This window comes from Cuculus canorus, chromosome 2 (assembly GCF_017976375.1).
Source record: "Cuculus canorus isolate bCucCan1 chromosome 2, bCucCan1.pri, whole genome shotgun sequence".
Taxonomy (NCBI): Eukaryota; Metazoa; Chordata; class Aves; order Cuculiformes; family Cuculidae; genus Cuculus; species Cuculus canorus.
The window spans coordinates 43,018,681-43,033,721 of NC_071402.1; the positions used below are offsets into that span (position 1 = coordinate 43,018,681).

The following is a 15,041-nucleotide window of genomic DNA, read 5'->3' on the forward strand; positions in this document are numbered from 1 at the left end:
CATAGCCAATCTTTGACTCATCATCCTGTAATGCTCTCTGAAATTAATGTAAAATTCATATATACTTCAAAAGTGCCAGAACAGAGGACTTGAACACAGTTGTTGAATAGAGAAGTTACGTATCCACACCTCAGCATTAAACCATGTCTTCTCCATTGGGCAAGACTGTGAATTAAAGGTCTGCCGGGCTTAGCAGATTTGGTGTTTAATAGAAGACTCTTTTCACTCAAGAAAGATAATAATACAGTTTTAGAACTTATGGATTGTCTTTCTTTGTATTTTTTATACACCTGAACACGTCTATAAGATTAATAGATGAGGAACATTTTCCCAGGAGTGGAAACAACAGAAGTTGCCTGTGCAGTATGAATAATCCTTAGCACCACCTGTTGACTTTGTCAATACTCTGTATATCTCTGTGTGGGCAGGAATTTTTAAACACCAGCCTTTATCATTACCAAATTGAATTAAAATTCAGAAAAAGCAGAGATTTGTTGTTCTATTTTTTAATAAACCAAGTGCCTTCTCTTTTACTTCTATTTTTTCTTATTATTTTTCTTATTTTTCCACTTAACATCATACTCCATGTTTTACACATTCTCAAATAACTGTGAGAATTATATATTCGGTTAACATTTGCCACAAGGAGCTACAGCCCTGTTGTTAGCATGAAATAATCACCTGTGTTTTGATAGCCACTCCTCTGTCGTCACAGATAGGCAGGTGCAAGGTTGGAGAAAGCACAAGTCTGGAAGTGTAAAATAATTCATTCTTTCCTGCTTTTGTTAACAGTTCAAGTGGACTCTATAGCTCAAGAGCTCAGGTAAGAACTCACATGATTATTTTCTCAATTTTCTCATTATATTGATAAATTCATAGCAATGGTATTGCCATAAAATAGAGAATCCAGCAAATGATGTATCATGTAGATATTTAGTATATATCTGACAAAAAGTACTTAATGCAGATTCACTCCTTAAATATACTGAAAATAAAAGCAAATCATTAATTATACAAAAATAATCAAAACTAATGCAAAATAGGCAGGATTCTAGTATGCTGTCATTATCTTCATCTTGTGTCGAGGCACACAGTGAAAGAATACAGTGTCTGATTAGACTTCAGTCTTCTTTTTCCTGTAGTAAGTATTAATGTATCTTAACATCTGAACATTCTAAGTGATATTAACCTTTATAAGGTTTTGTAGACTGCTTTTATAAAACTGATAGTCTGTGAATTCTAGATGTATTCATGATTTGTTTTTCCTCAAGTACTTGCTGAGGTTCCATATTTTACTGAAGTAAATACTTGTCAAATTTCCACAAAGCATGGCAGTCCATCCAAAACCATAAATTCTGCAAGGATATTTATAATCACCCATAATCTAGTAAAATTTTAACCTTACTACTTTAATCTCAGTAATGTATGCATCAACTCCTAAATAACTGGTCCGAGAGCTTAGAATAAATCCTGAAAAGGTTGCTATATTATTCATTACCAAATTGTTGAGAAAGAACATGTACCAGCAAATTCAAGTTTTTCTTGGGACAAGTTCACTCTTCATGTTCCTCAAGGAAAATGTTTACATGTAGATGCAAATTCTTAGAGCTATTAATGAAAATTACAATGGACTACAGTTGCAATATAAATACTGAAAACATTTTTGCTGAAAATCTTAGGAGTTTTTCTTAAATTAATTTATTTTGCCTAACTCACTTTTTTCTCACATTCTACTGACTGCTTTCTTAACTGCAGCAGGTATGTGAAGTATGTGCTTGTGGGTTCATCCATCTAGGGAATAGAAACTTCATGATGTCATGCATTTGAGCAATCAAAATGCCACTCTCTCTCAATACAGTACATTTCCAGGAGGCTATTTCAAGTGAAGATATACAATATTTTATGGTTTTATTTTATAATAAAACAGGAAATTAGAAGCTTCTTATAGATGTTTTGTGAACAGAAGTAGAGGCTAACTTTTTGGATAAATTATTCGTGGTGAATCACTCATTCACTTGTGCTGTGGACCTCATTTTTCTGTATGGTTTCAGTTTTCTGAGATTTAGTGTTCTCCTTTTTCTTCTGTGCATCCCTAATTTATGCACCAGAAGGATGCATTAATCTGAAGAGGCAACCATCCAAAAATGAGGATAGTCCATGTGTTCCTAAAAGAAAAATGTTTGAAAAATAGAGGATGTGCAAGTTTCTGCAACATCAGGGAAGTTGTAATTTATGCATTACCAATTATTAAAGCTTTTCACACGCTACTTTGTTTCTCCCTGTGAAATATATGCTATCTTAAAAACTATTGTGAAACAGATTATCCTATCAGAGGTGTGGACATACATTGAAGAAATGTACTTTGGTTTAAAACAGTAGCTAAACAGCCAATGAAGCCATTGCCCAGTCTCTAAATTGGTATCAGTGATTTCTACGGTACCAAATTCTATGTTTGGTATCTCCACATTCTGGCATATAAGTCAGGTGGATCAACTCTTACAAATCTATTTGTTTAGGAAAAAGTAGAGGAAGTGAATTAGGGGCTGCCTTTTGGAAATGTAGCCTACAAACTACATTCTTATTACTCATACCCATATTATTCTGGAAAAAATGTATTGAAAATTCCTCAAGATTTAAAGACTGAAATAGTCTGTTGTGCTCCCTGGATGCAGATATTGGAACCGCTGTCTTTTCTAACCAAGGTTCTAAATGCTGTGTTGGCTGAGAAATTTAAATCCATGCTTAATTAATTTCCCCTTTTCCCCTGGCTTATCCTATCTGACAAAGCACTTTTGCACTTCTTATTGAGTTTCAGTTACAAAGTGCCCTGGGATACTTGTACATGAAAGGCACTACATAAGCTTATATGCTCATATTGTATTATTATTAGTTTTGTTACATTGATTGGTTCTAGAGCATTTGTTAGGCTTTTCCTATTCTGCAAGTTGTGGTTCACAAAAGTGGAGAATGAAAGAAAAGGAGAGCAAAACAATGAGTGGCAATTACCAATTAGTTGCAATAATGCATGAAAATGTCTCTCTTGTAAATAGCAGGGCTTGCATTCTTGCTTAATGGAATTCCATGCCAAAATAATCTATTGAGTTCAAGAAAGCCAAGATTTCACCCAGAGATCTGACTGACGGTTTTGCTTTGTCCATATTTTCTTGAGACATAGGGCCATCTCTCTGCATAAAAAGTATATTTTCATAAAAATACCATCTTAAGGGTCTAAGCGGGTTTCAGTTTTTTCTGTTTAGTAAAATAACTGAATTTTCTTGCACTGCGTTGGTTTTTCAGAGGACAGTACTTTTCTTCCACATACTGACCAACTATACAAAATTATTTAAGTGTCAAACTTGCTGTGATTTCATGTAATTATTTGCCATAAGGAATCTCAAATTTCAACAACGTATAATTAGTTTTCTTTGTATATTAATATTATTGATACTGCAATGTTATTATTTCACATTTAGAAGACCTTTTTCGTATATCTACTGTATATGCTCTAGCATTGAAGTATGATATGCAAAACTTAGTAAGTCCTTCAAAGTAATTAAGTTCTAGTTATTTACTTATGAAAAATACGGTTTGATTTTTCATTTAAAAATATAGTGCTATGGTGATTTCATTGGTAGCTAAACTACCCACAGGAAGAGATGAATTTTTTATTACAACCTAAACATAGCAAAAGACAATATGTGGTTGAAGTGAGTGCTGAAGCCAGAAGACATCCATCCCATGCATTCAGGTTTGAGTCTGACAACTTGGGGGCATAACAACTCTGTTGTGTACATCCTCTAAGAAGCAAAATGAAGTCGTCTCATAGATGATTTAGTCACAGACCACTGAAAGGACCAGGACCTTCAGCTGTGTTCAGGATTAGAAAAAAAAAAAAAAACAAAGGGAAATGAGGAATATTGGTGTGATGTATCCTCATTACTCTGTTCTATTTAACAGATGGGATACAGTACGATGAACCATCTGTAGGTTATGGAGTAGCATCTGGGTCAGACCAAGGAAGAGCAAATTGGATAGATCCAAGCATGGGATTCCAAAAGCATAGATCAGTTTGGCTAAGTCCATATTTCAGTAGAAAGGATACCTTCTTTGGCTTAGATACAGGTGAAAACAATTCTTTTTGGTTTCTGTAACTAATGATTAATGAAGACTCTACGAAACTGGTGTTTCAAGTTGTGGAGAACAGTCCTGCTCTTTGGTGGGAGTAGTCACACTTTCCCTTACTTTCTATAGTGTTGGATCACTTCTTCAAAAGGACTATTTCTTCAAATGTCAGGAAAGCTACTTTTTATCTGGATCTCATTCCAGATGTTGTGAGATATTTTAGACATTTGGATAAGTTGAACTATTCAGTGTGGATGTATAGAGATATGAGTATCACAGAGATATGAGTATCTTGAATGTTTTAGCAGACAAAAGTAATAAAGCAGAGCAATTTGCATGTCTCTCTGAAAGAAGTAACTGGACACTTTTTGCTGCTGTCTCTTGATTAGGAAGGTGAGAAACTAACAAAGCAACCTTGCAAATAATGGTACTGAAGTATTACACTTCAAAAGGTTTATGTTACTAAAATGTATTCCTCAATTTTATCCAAAAAGTTTGAGGCAAGTTTTGCTAACTAAAGCAGTTATTACTTATTCTACAAGGCGGAATATTTTGCTGCTTTCCTCTAAGTACTGGTAGGTTATATGTTTCTAATTATATCTGAACCCTTATTTCAGACAGCAATGGAATGAAGGGTAGACAGTTTGGTAGACAGAAGATGATATGGCCACTCAGGTAAAGTTCATGGCATGAAAGAAAAGGGCTGTGGGTGCCTTGCTGCATTTAGAAAGGAATGATTAATTGATAACTCTTTTTCTGAGCTTAATAAAATAAGCAGGTTTTTAAGAAGCATTTGTATGAAAAGAAAGAAGTCATCCGGCAGATGACCCGAGAAAGAGGTGAAAGGAGTACAGTTGATGGAAGAAGTAGGCACATGTCAGGAAATCACACAAAAAGGGTCTAAGATGTTCCTTAGTAAGAACTGAGATTTTGATTAATTTGTGTAGCTATTACCTTCATAGTACTCCTATACCCTAGCACTGCTTAAAAGTGAGACAGAGACTGGGAAAGCTGTTTGTTCTTAGCCTGTATCTGGAAAAAATGACAGGTTTGTCCTTTGGGCTTGCCTTCTGTTTCCACAGGAGTTTGTCATAGACTTTGATTTTCTGGAAACTGCTAGGAAAATGCGCATTTGTCATAATCCTGAATAAGTACATTTGGAACAGAACTGAGGTGGACTCTTGGATTTCCTGGTGACTCATCTGTCTCCCACTGGCAAAGAATGTGGGGCCCTTGCAGGTCTTAATGCACTCTGCCTAAATAAAGTGTATCATTGAGTCCAAATAGACTTAGTCGTAAATGTTAAATGAAGATGGTCAATAGTTATATCTACTACCAGGATATTTATTTTGATTTTGTGCAGACATGTCTAAGCTTGACAGAAAGTATTTTTGCAACTGAAGATTGGATGTTGGCAGCATATATTCTCAGTTTTTCTCCCCAGTGTTCCTTGTGATGGTAACTGGCTGGGTCAGAGTTGTGCCATTCAACTATTTCTCCATACATCTAGATTAGGCATTTCAACTGAGACAAAGATCTGTGTCACACTGTTCTATTGATAACTGATCTTCAATTAAAACATGGGCATTAATTTTAAGAGTTCATATTTCCAATGTTTATTAACAGAATGATGAGTCAAGAGTATCTACTGTTTACTCTCTGGCTTGGAAAAGGAGCTTCCCCCCTGCCCTAGCCATTGTGAAAACTGAAGTGGTTATGAGACTTTGAAAATGTTAACATCTGCCTCTTACTCCATGATTTCTGCTATAACCAAGGCTGTCATGTTGTCATCAATCTTACTTCCTTAAATTCCTAGTAAATCTTGTTCATTTATAATTCTTTTCTGACAGCACTATTAACTTCTTAAGGAATTAAGGCTGGCATGCTTGTCAGTACTCTCCTCAAAGAATCTGTGGAAATCTGTTTTATGCTAAGAAAAGATGTTTTTGTAGTTGATGTTTGATAGAAAACATTGAACAGTAAATCACAAATAGACACTGAACAGTCAGTAACATACTGATGCAGTTTACTATGAGGCAAAGGTGAGTATATGCTGGTCACAGAACTAATAAAATAATAGCATTGGAATTCATCTATCCTTATTATTCTATCCTGTATGTCAACCATTCTCATCATAACTAATAAAACAAGCATTAACATAAATTGTAATGGCAATCAAATTTATAGGTCTGTCATGTCTAAGTTCCTCCCTTGTTTCTTCCTTCATCTTCCAGCCCCCCTCTAATTAGCTATCAAATTGTGAAATCTAGAGTGCTGTCATTCCTCCTCTCCCTTCACTTTGCCGCTCCCTCTCTTCTTCTCCTCTCCCTTTCCTAGAGCTCTGATGAGTCGATGTCTTTTTTGCAGCCCTGTACGCTCTCATACTTCAGAAACAGGCTGTTCTTTCAGTACTGTTAAACCAGTAAACAAGAAGAAAATAAACACAGCAAGAAATTAAAAATTCAAACACATTCCACCTTGAATTTTCTCCATTCAAACATTCATGGGAGTGGGTTAAGGCTTGCAAAAAATGTTTCGAACTGGTGTATAGAGAATATCAATTGAACTTTTTTTTACCATTAACATGTCATTCTATGCATGAGGCAATAAGAACATACAGCCTTAAAAATATTGTTATTGTTTCTGTGAAGACAAATAATAACGTGTAGTTCTGGACCATCACAAGTAAGAGCTTTAATATTTTACAGGTCAACCTGAGGTTGACAGTTATTTTACTTAACTATTTAGTAAACTGTTCTAAATAATGATTAAGATGATTGAAATAGGAACGGTATCTCATACTCCTTTTGAGACACCTGCAGTTGGAGTTGTTCATTACTATGAATCATTTGGCTAATTCTTGTAGATATTAAAACTTTTTGATCTATGCATTGTGACCTCTATGTTTTTTCCCCCTAGTTTTATTTAGAATAATTAAAAGTTGTATTTCATGTTCAGGTTTCCATTTTAGTTTGCTTAATTGATTATTTGCATTTGCGTTATAGGTGACTTTTATAGCTTCCTTCTATAACAAATGCATTAGATGACTCTCTAGGGTATCATAGTCCTCTTTTGATATCTACCACGTTCATTTCTAGCTGACAACTTCAGCCTCAATGTCTCTTTTCTGTTATTTCCATTGATTGTGGTTTTACAATTTTTCTACTTAAAGATTCCATTTAATCTCAAAAAAAAAAAACAACGAGCAATGAGTAATTAGTTTTAACATATGCTTTTCTGTAACAGTTTTATAATATATTTCAAATCTACTTTGCTTAATTGTGGCTTCTAGACTAGCAGATAGTTATTTGCAGATTTTTTCTACCTAAGAGCTTCTTACATGTCAGACTGTTCTTTGTCTTGAACTAAAACTTGTATGTTATTTAGTATATTAAAGGAGTTGTCTTCCCCATAACAACTTCTGTGTTCATCAGCACACAGTAAATGTGATCCTCCCAACCCTAAACCAAAATTTACAGCTGCATATGCCTTAATGCCTTCTGCTGTGTGACAGAATGCATCCGAATATTTTAGCTGCAAATGGTTGTTTCCTCTTATGGCAGATCATTTCTATATATGACCACAATCCATATAGAGATTGAAATGTCAGTCAGTGACTTCTGCTATATATATCAATCATGAGTTAAATATTATGCCTGGCTGAATTGCTCTGTCTGACTGATGTCAAGGGTGTATTCAGCCAAGAAAAAGCAAGCTGAAACAGACAGTGGAAAGCCTGGAGGTAGCAAGGAAAGGAAAGGAATGCAGCTATGAGACCTCCTGCTACATTAAAGCATTAAAGAGAGGTCCAATGAATTTTCAGACAATGAATTTCTTACAGTCCCATGGTCTGTTATCAGAAAAAAAAAAAATATAAAAAAGCTTATCTTCTTTATATCTTCTCTAACCAGACTGTAGTTACTGGTACGCCTTTTATTTATGCATTTGCTGGTGTTAGCAGGCTGACTACTCACATGCAAAGGTTGTGTGGATGATCTGTAGATTTGCCTAGAAACTTAATCCACTCTAAGCCAAATTTTTGGCTTGAGTCCCACTGGAATTTATTGACCTACTGAACATGGACAGATTGAGTGAGTAAATGAAAAAGAGGCTACGGAGGCTGGATTTGGCCCAGATCTTGGGCATTCATTCATATTACTGAGTTTAAGAACTTCTTGAGCTCCTCACGATAAAAAATGTTTCCTCCAAACTGGCTTTTACTAAAAATAACTTACCTATTAGAAAAGGATCCAAATACACAACTCTAGCCCTAGAGAGTTCTTGATCTATGGAGTATAGTAGGACACTGTGAGGAAGTCATCCATTTCATTAAGATAGTATTTTAACTGTTTTATATGCATTGTTTTTATATGATCTGAGTATCCTTATGATCCTGCAAGCTTGTAAAATGACAACAAGAAAACCAGAGAAGATAATTTAAATTTATGCTGTCTTTCTTTGAGTTGGCTTGCCTGTGGGGAGAATCGTGCTAAATAGTAAACTGAGTTAGAAAAAAGAAAGAGGTTTTTTATTAAAAAAAAAAAAGCCACTTGATGAGCCTATTGCAGCCTGAAATGATTGTACTTTAGCCTCAGGCAAGATAGTAAGCCTGAGGCATGGGTAAATTTCACCATAAATGAATGCCTTTTCCTATATTATTGCTGACTTACTATTGCTCCACTCTTTTTACATGCTCCTCTTTATTTCCCTGATCATTTCACAGTCCAGTTGTTCTTTTTGGTCAGGTGGCCTATAACACTTAGTTTACTGTTTGAAACATCTCCAAGTTCAGTACATAGTGACTCAATACCATTACTTGTTTCTGCCCAGCCTCTTCTTATGAGGGCTAATAAATCCTCTTTCACCAACAAGGCTATGGCAGATCCTTTGCTTTTCTTATACATAATTTTAAAATAAAATATGTCTTTTAATATCATGCTCCACCCAGCTTTTGGTCACAATGACATATTTTCTCCATATTATCATCTTTAATTCCTGTTCTTTTTTCCTAGTTTAACCTTTTGCTTGTGTTTATAGACAGAACATTTAACACCTCCAAGTAACTTAGCTTATTTTGCTCTATATCTGTGTCCATAAATACAAATTTACCTATTATCTTTCTTCCCATCCACATCCCATGTTCATTCCTTTCATCTTCGTTCAGCGCTGGACTGAATGTGGCATTTTAGAAAATGAGCATTACCTACGTATGGCAGTAAACTTTTCTACTTGCATAAGGCCCTTTAACCCTGTAATGATTGCTACAGTACACAGGAAAAGCCTGTGCCCGTTCCACAGATTAAACTTGTAAACCAAGTGTACGGGTTTCCTAGAAAGACATAAAATGTATTTTTTGTGTTGTGTTTCACACTAAAAGATAAGAAACAGTTTTAACTTAGTTATCATTTGAGTGATACTAGTCCTAAGCTTCTATCATGGCCTATTCACTACGTCTTACAAATGAGCAATTTTTTCTGACGTATTTTATTGAGTTTTTTTCTTTCAATTTTAATGTTTAAAAATATTGATGGATAAAAATTACCTTTATCAAATGAATTCTCTTCATCTTGAAAAAATAATTTTTCAAGAATTCCCAGCTGGAGCTATTTTCCAGATTATTTTTCTCCAACTAGGTTGAAACTGTGAAATTCAACACTCTCCATCACAGCATCCAAACGTTATTGATTGTCTAAAAGTTAATATGGCTCATGTTACTTTACAAACTGCAAGAAAACATTAAAGTCAATAACTCTGACTTCATACTAGCAATCAGGTCAAATGCATGTTTATCTTGTTGTCAGCCATCCTATCCAGAACTAGCCTGCAAAATTTCATCTGTAAAAAACTCAAATCAGAGCTCTGTTAACAAATGGTCTTTTAAAATATTTCCACATAAAGCCATAATTTTTCATTGGCATAATGTTTCAATACATTTTAATATTTGTAAGAATTATTTAAAAGAACTAGAGAGAATTTTTAAATTTTTTTTCTGGTTTCACTGAATCTTATACTGTCAATGTACTGCACTTTTTCAGCTAGTCAGTGTGTTGTCACCTATAATTTGCAAGACATTCAGTTGCTTCTAGATATGTGCAGTTTCCCCATACCTTACAACTCACAAATCTTTTTGACTTTTACTTCTTCAGATGGGTAGAATGGTCATTTCATTTAACCCATGTTCCCACATGTTCCACTGTTCAGGCAAAACTCATGGATGTATAAAACATCTATAAGCATACTTTCATACCACACTGAGTAGAAATAAATTTGGAAATGGGAATTATATTTCAGGATGGAGCATCAGAGTACAATGTTGTAGAAATATTGATGTTTCACATCTAATACCTATATGGATTTTAGAAGGAAATGCAGTTAATGGAATTACATTTAGATGTAATTTTTCCAGGAACATAAACATCATAGATTTCATATTCCATCATCCATGATCCTATGTGATGCAATTTACTTTCTTGCTTTTAGAAAACATTCTTCTCTCTGTGTATGAAATCTGTAAATAACCCATGTCTTTTAAAAGTAGCTTCTATGTAGATTTCTAGATCTAGGATTTGTCTTTGTATATAGCTAGCATATCTGAATTCTTTCATACTTAGTAAGTTAATTCATGGCATTAGAAACACCACCCTAGTACTTGAAGACCTGACTGACATTATGGATTAATAACGTCTTTCTGTCTGTTCTCACTTTTAGAGAAACTTGAGCTAATTACACAATCACTCTGTTTCCACTGAGCTATAAAATTTACATGCACTCTTTGCAAACAAGAGTTAGGTAAGGAAACAGAACATAAATCTGACTATCCTAAACCTGAGGACAAAGCAAACAACTGAGTCCTAATCATTCTCCACCTTCCTTCCCAACCACTGTTGCCCATCTGAAGTTGCTGTAATTAATAGTGCTTATTTCGGTTTTCAATTGCAGCAATCAAGACTACCAACACTCTCTTTCTTTACACTCTGAGATTCCAGTTCCTTTCATGAACTGACAGCATTCATGATTGATGTAAACAATAACAGCAATGTAATTTCAACCAACATGTGATCCATCCTAGGAGCAGATCATACCTGTTCTGTACCAAGTGCTAGTAACTTCTCCTGACCATCACCAGTTTACGAAGAGCTCAGGATTTTTGTGTAATTTGGGGGGATATTTTCAGCTGTAGCCTAAACCTTTGGTAGTCATTATTTTAGAGTTAGACAGAATCCAGATCACTTGTTTCTTAGAGAAAAAGCTGACATAGAAGAGGACTAAAGTGGGAAGACACTGATTCAGTACACTCTTAAAAGCCAAATCATGACAGATATCTGTAAACTACAGGGCAGTCTGCGAGTAGCAAGTGTCCCTGAATTGTTGAATACCAACTTGTTCGTCCTATAAGGAAGGTGTAGTGTCTGACATCCACAGTGTCCTAGGGCATCTCTAAGTTTGTGAACAAAAGCTGATCAAGGCGTAAAGCACACAGCAACATCTTTATTCTCAATATAATTAAGGAGTTATTAGTCTTCTTGTAACTACTAGTGTGATTTTTTTAATGGCTAATTTAATAGGCTAGTGCTTACTTTTGTAGTATAGTTAAGCCAACAGTCAAAAGGTGATTCAGGTTAAGAATTTAAAATCTTTTGCTCCACAAACCAAACAGTTCCATTAAGTATTCTTGCACAAACTCACATGAGCAGTGGGGTCATTAAATAGCACTAGACAATGAAAGAAAGTGTCTTCATATTGAAAGACATTTATTTTATCTCTAAAAGAGAGCTAAATAGCGTACGTGAAATGCAGTGCTTTCAATTCTTACTATTTTACGTGGCATCTATTATAGGCAATAGAAAACACCAGTTATCAGACTTAATGTACCCTTGATTTTACCCACTATGGCAATTCTTTGTTCTGTCATCATGTCTTACCAATCTGTAGGCTGCTGTGAATAAAAGTCCACAGAGATCTGGAAGTCTTGCTGACAGATAACAAAAAACTTTGCTGGCTACAAAGTGGTTAAAGGTCAGGTTAAAGGCTTGACAAACACAACACTTAGATGAAACAATTACAAAAAAAAAAAGATGAGCATGATAATTTTTAGTGGTAGGAAAAGCTGCATGTGGTTAGGACTGATTAAAATCTTTCTATTTCTTCTGAGGCATTGCTTTGTGGTAGGGACCCAACGCACTGTTCTTCCTGTATACTACCAGTGTCTGCCCACACCATCCAAGACATTCTGAGCAGAAATAAAGGAAAGAGAAGGACCCAGTAAATTCACAGAAAGTGTATTTAGGTATGAAATAAATATAAAATATTTATCAAGTTTTTGCTTTTGTTTTTTTTTCAATACATGCAACCAGGTCTTATATGTTTTAGCTTTTAACCTCTTGGTTCGCACCATGATAACTGACACGAGTGGGTTTGGTAACTGAGTGACTGGCTAAGAAAAAAATATTAAAAAATCTACTCATTACAGATAGTACTAAAATGATTTATTATTAATAAAAATTATGTACAATTAAATTCTGGGGGGAGCTCCTCATATACTGGCTTTGGGCTCATAACAAAACGACCTTCTGTTTTACGAGTCTCAGATTACCAAATAACCTTGGCAGTTGAATCAGTGTTCCATGACAACAAGCAAGCCATTGATAAATAGCAACAAAACTATTAGACTTTGAATTTATGAGATGAGTAATAGAGAATCTAAATTATAGGGTTTTGACAAACTACAGCTTGACAAATCTGTGCTAAAGTGTGCATAAGTGTACACGTAGAAATAGAAACTTCTTAAGACAAAGGTGAATTTGACATGCCGTGAATGTTATAAAGGCATAAATATATTCTTCTCATAGTAGTTAAATTCCCAGTACCCATTATCAAATACTTAACAAATCGTGTGTAAGTACTTGAAAAAGCTGCAGTTTGTGAATTTCTTTTTCTGCTTTTATTTTCATTTTTAGTTTTAAGCCCTGTAAGGTAGAAAGGAAGGGGAATTGCTGGTAAATGGTAGACCCTTAAACTTGCTCTTGCAAACGAATAGATTCCAGCTAAAACTCAAACCCAGCAGTTCAAAAAGTCACTAGCAAAAGCTAGAGTGTATTCTGTTGGAGGTGAAAAATCTCTTCCCAACCTATGGAGAGCAATTTGCAGTTCTAGGAAAGAAGTAATAATTGTGCTTTGTCATCTTCCTGTTTTCAGAGTGGAAGGCATCAGGAATTATTTTACTTAAAGCTGAATCTCATATGTTCACTTATTTTAAAATGATGGGAACTATAGAGGAAATCTGAATAAGTGGCTGCTTGTGTGCAGAAAAAGATACAATAAGGATAATTCAATGCAGCAGTCTTTCATCAAGAAGAAGCTTGTTAGCATAAGCAATGTGCTTCCAGACAGATTTGTGGGCCTCCTGTCCTGACATTGAAGCAGCAGCTTTTTATTTACTGCTGTAAACTGTGGTAGTTACAGTCAAGTAGGGTTCTTGTTCTCTCATTTGCTAGGGCAGATCTGCTACTGGCAGGTGCCAGCAGTTCCCCTGCACTGGTCCTGACTGTGGTCTCCTAACATCCGAGTTGGACTGGCTTTCAGAGTTGTGGTGAAAAAACAACGTGTTAAACAGCTGTTGTGTGAGACCACAGTGGTGGGCTTAGAGCATCATGTTAGTAGAAAAGATTGTACATAGTGAGAAAGAACATAGCAATCAACTTACCTTAACTTGACTGGAAGATACACAATAGTCAGACAAATTATAGGATTAAAGCTGAAGAGCCAGCTAAAGTTCTGTGACCAGCGTTGCACAGGAAGGCATACTAGACAATCTAATTGGATCTTCTGTTCTAAAAATCTATTAATTATGCTTGTGTAAGAAACAGCTGTAGCTTCTTCAAAGAGGAATTAAACACTGACAATTCATCTTGTCTTAAAAAATCTCACATTAGCTACAGGAGGTAAACTTGAATCTTGACAAATAAATGAGAAAGATCAAAAGCAAGCCTAGTGAAGATTTTGGTTGATAAAAACAACTGCGTGTGAAGTGTTTTCAAATATTTGTTATTTATTCAATTTTCCTGAAACAACATGAATGGTATGAACTGCCATTCACAAGTATGAATCAAGAAACTCCTGACTGTATTTTCTTAGAAATAAATTGTGCATATTTATCTGCACTATGTCCATCCCTGGTGTCTGTTATATGGGCACCATTTCCAAGGAGACCCTTATATTACTGTGATGCTGACATTTAATATGATATTCACATTATTGTCTATTCATAAATAGAGAAATAACACAGAAGCTGTAATACAGTCAGCTACAGCATGTGCTTAGTGTCCAACATTCCTGATGTTCATAACATTTTAGCATTCAGAAGATCAAGAATATACACTATGTTTAAGACACATATGGTAGAATTTTAATATTCCCTTAAAATGCAGATCTCTGTATTTCATGTCCTTCATGTTTGCAATGATGGATTGCCAAAAAAGGTGCTTAGCCAAACATGAGCATTTTTTAACAAAAATCTCAAGTTAGTCATATGCTTTCATCCAAAACAATCAGAACCTGAGCCAATTTAGTGCACATAAGATACCTTGGAAGGATTAATTTATGATGTTGATCTTGTAATGTGTGTAACCAATAGGAGTTCTCTGCATGCATAGATTTTTTGCAAATCTTGCAGCTAAGTCAGTCAGCCAAATGCAAAATCCAACGCCTAAGGGCATCATGTAGATTTGTAAGGCACCCTGGGGGTGCCTGAGGTCGAGAAACCATTGAGTGGATTACACAGATTCATATATGTAGTTTTTTATCATCTCTGACAGACATAATACGAGCACTATTATTCATACTACATAAATTTCTTAGACTACTGTGTGTGAGAGAACAATGAAATCATACCAAATCGCTTACACAAAAAGTTATTAAAG

The 15,041-nt window shown here is 35.1% G+C and overlaps 1 protein-coding gene across 11 annotated transcripts in view; it reads left to right on the top strand.

Moving 5' to 3' along the window:
• The window catches only part of ST18 (ST18 C2H2C-type zinc finger transcription factor), a 174,640-nt gene that overhangs the window by 106,799 nt on the left and 52,800 nt on the right, over positions 1-15,041 (top strand). For 7 of the 11 annotated variants that reach the window (XM_009567203.2, XM_054060186.1, XM_054060190.1 and 4 more), the window contains one exon: positions 793-823. The exons of 3 other annotated variants lie outside the window; for them this stretch is intronic. In XM_009567203.2, the coding sequence (XP_009565498.2) occupies positions 793-823 (31 nt within the window). Of the gene's footprint in view, positions 1-792; positions 824-12,323; positions 12,410-15,041 lie in introns of those variants that run through there. One more of the 11 variants, XM_054060196.1, reaches the window with a different exon arrangement.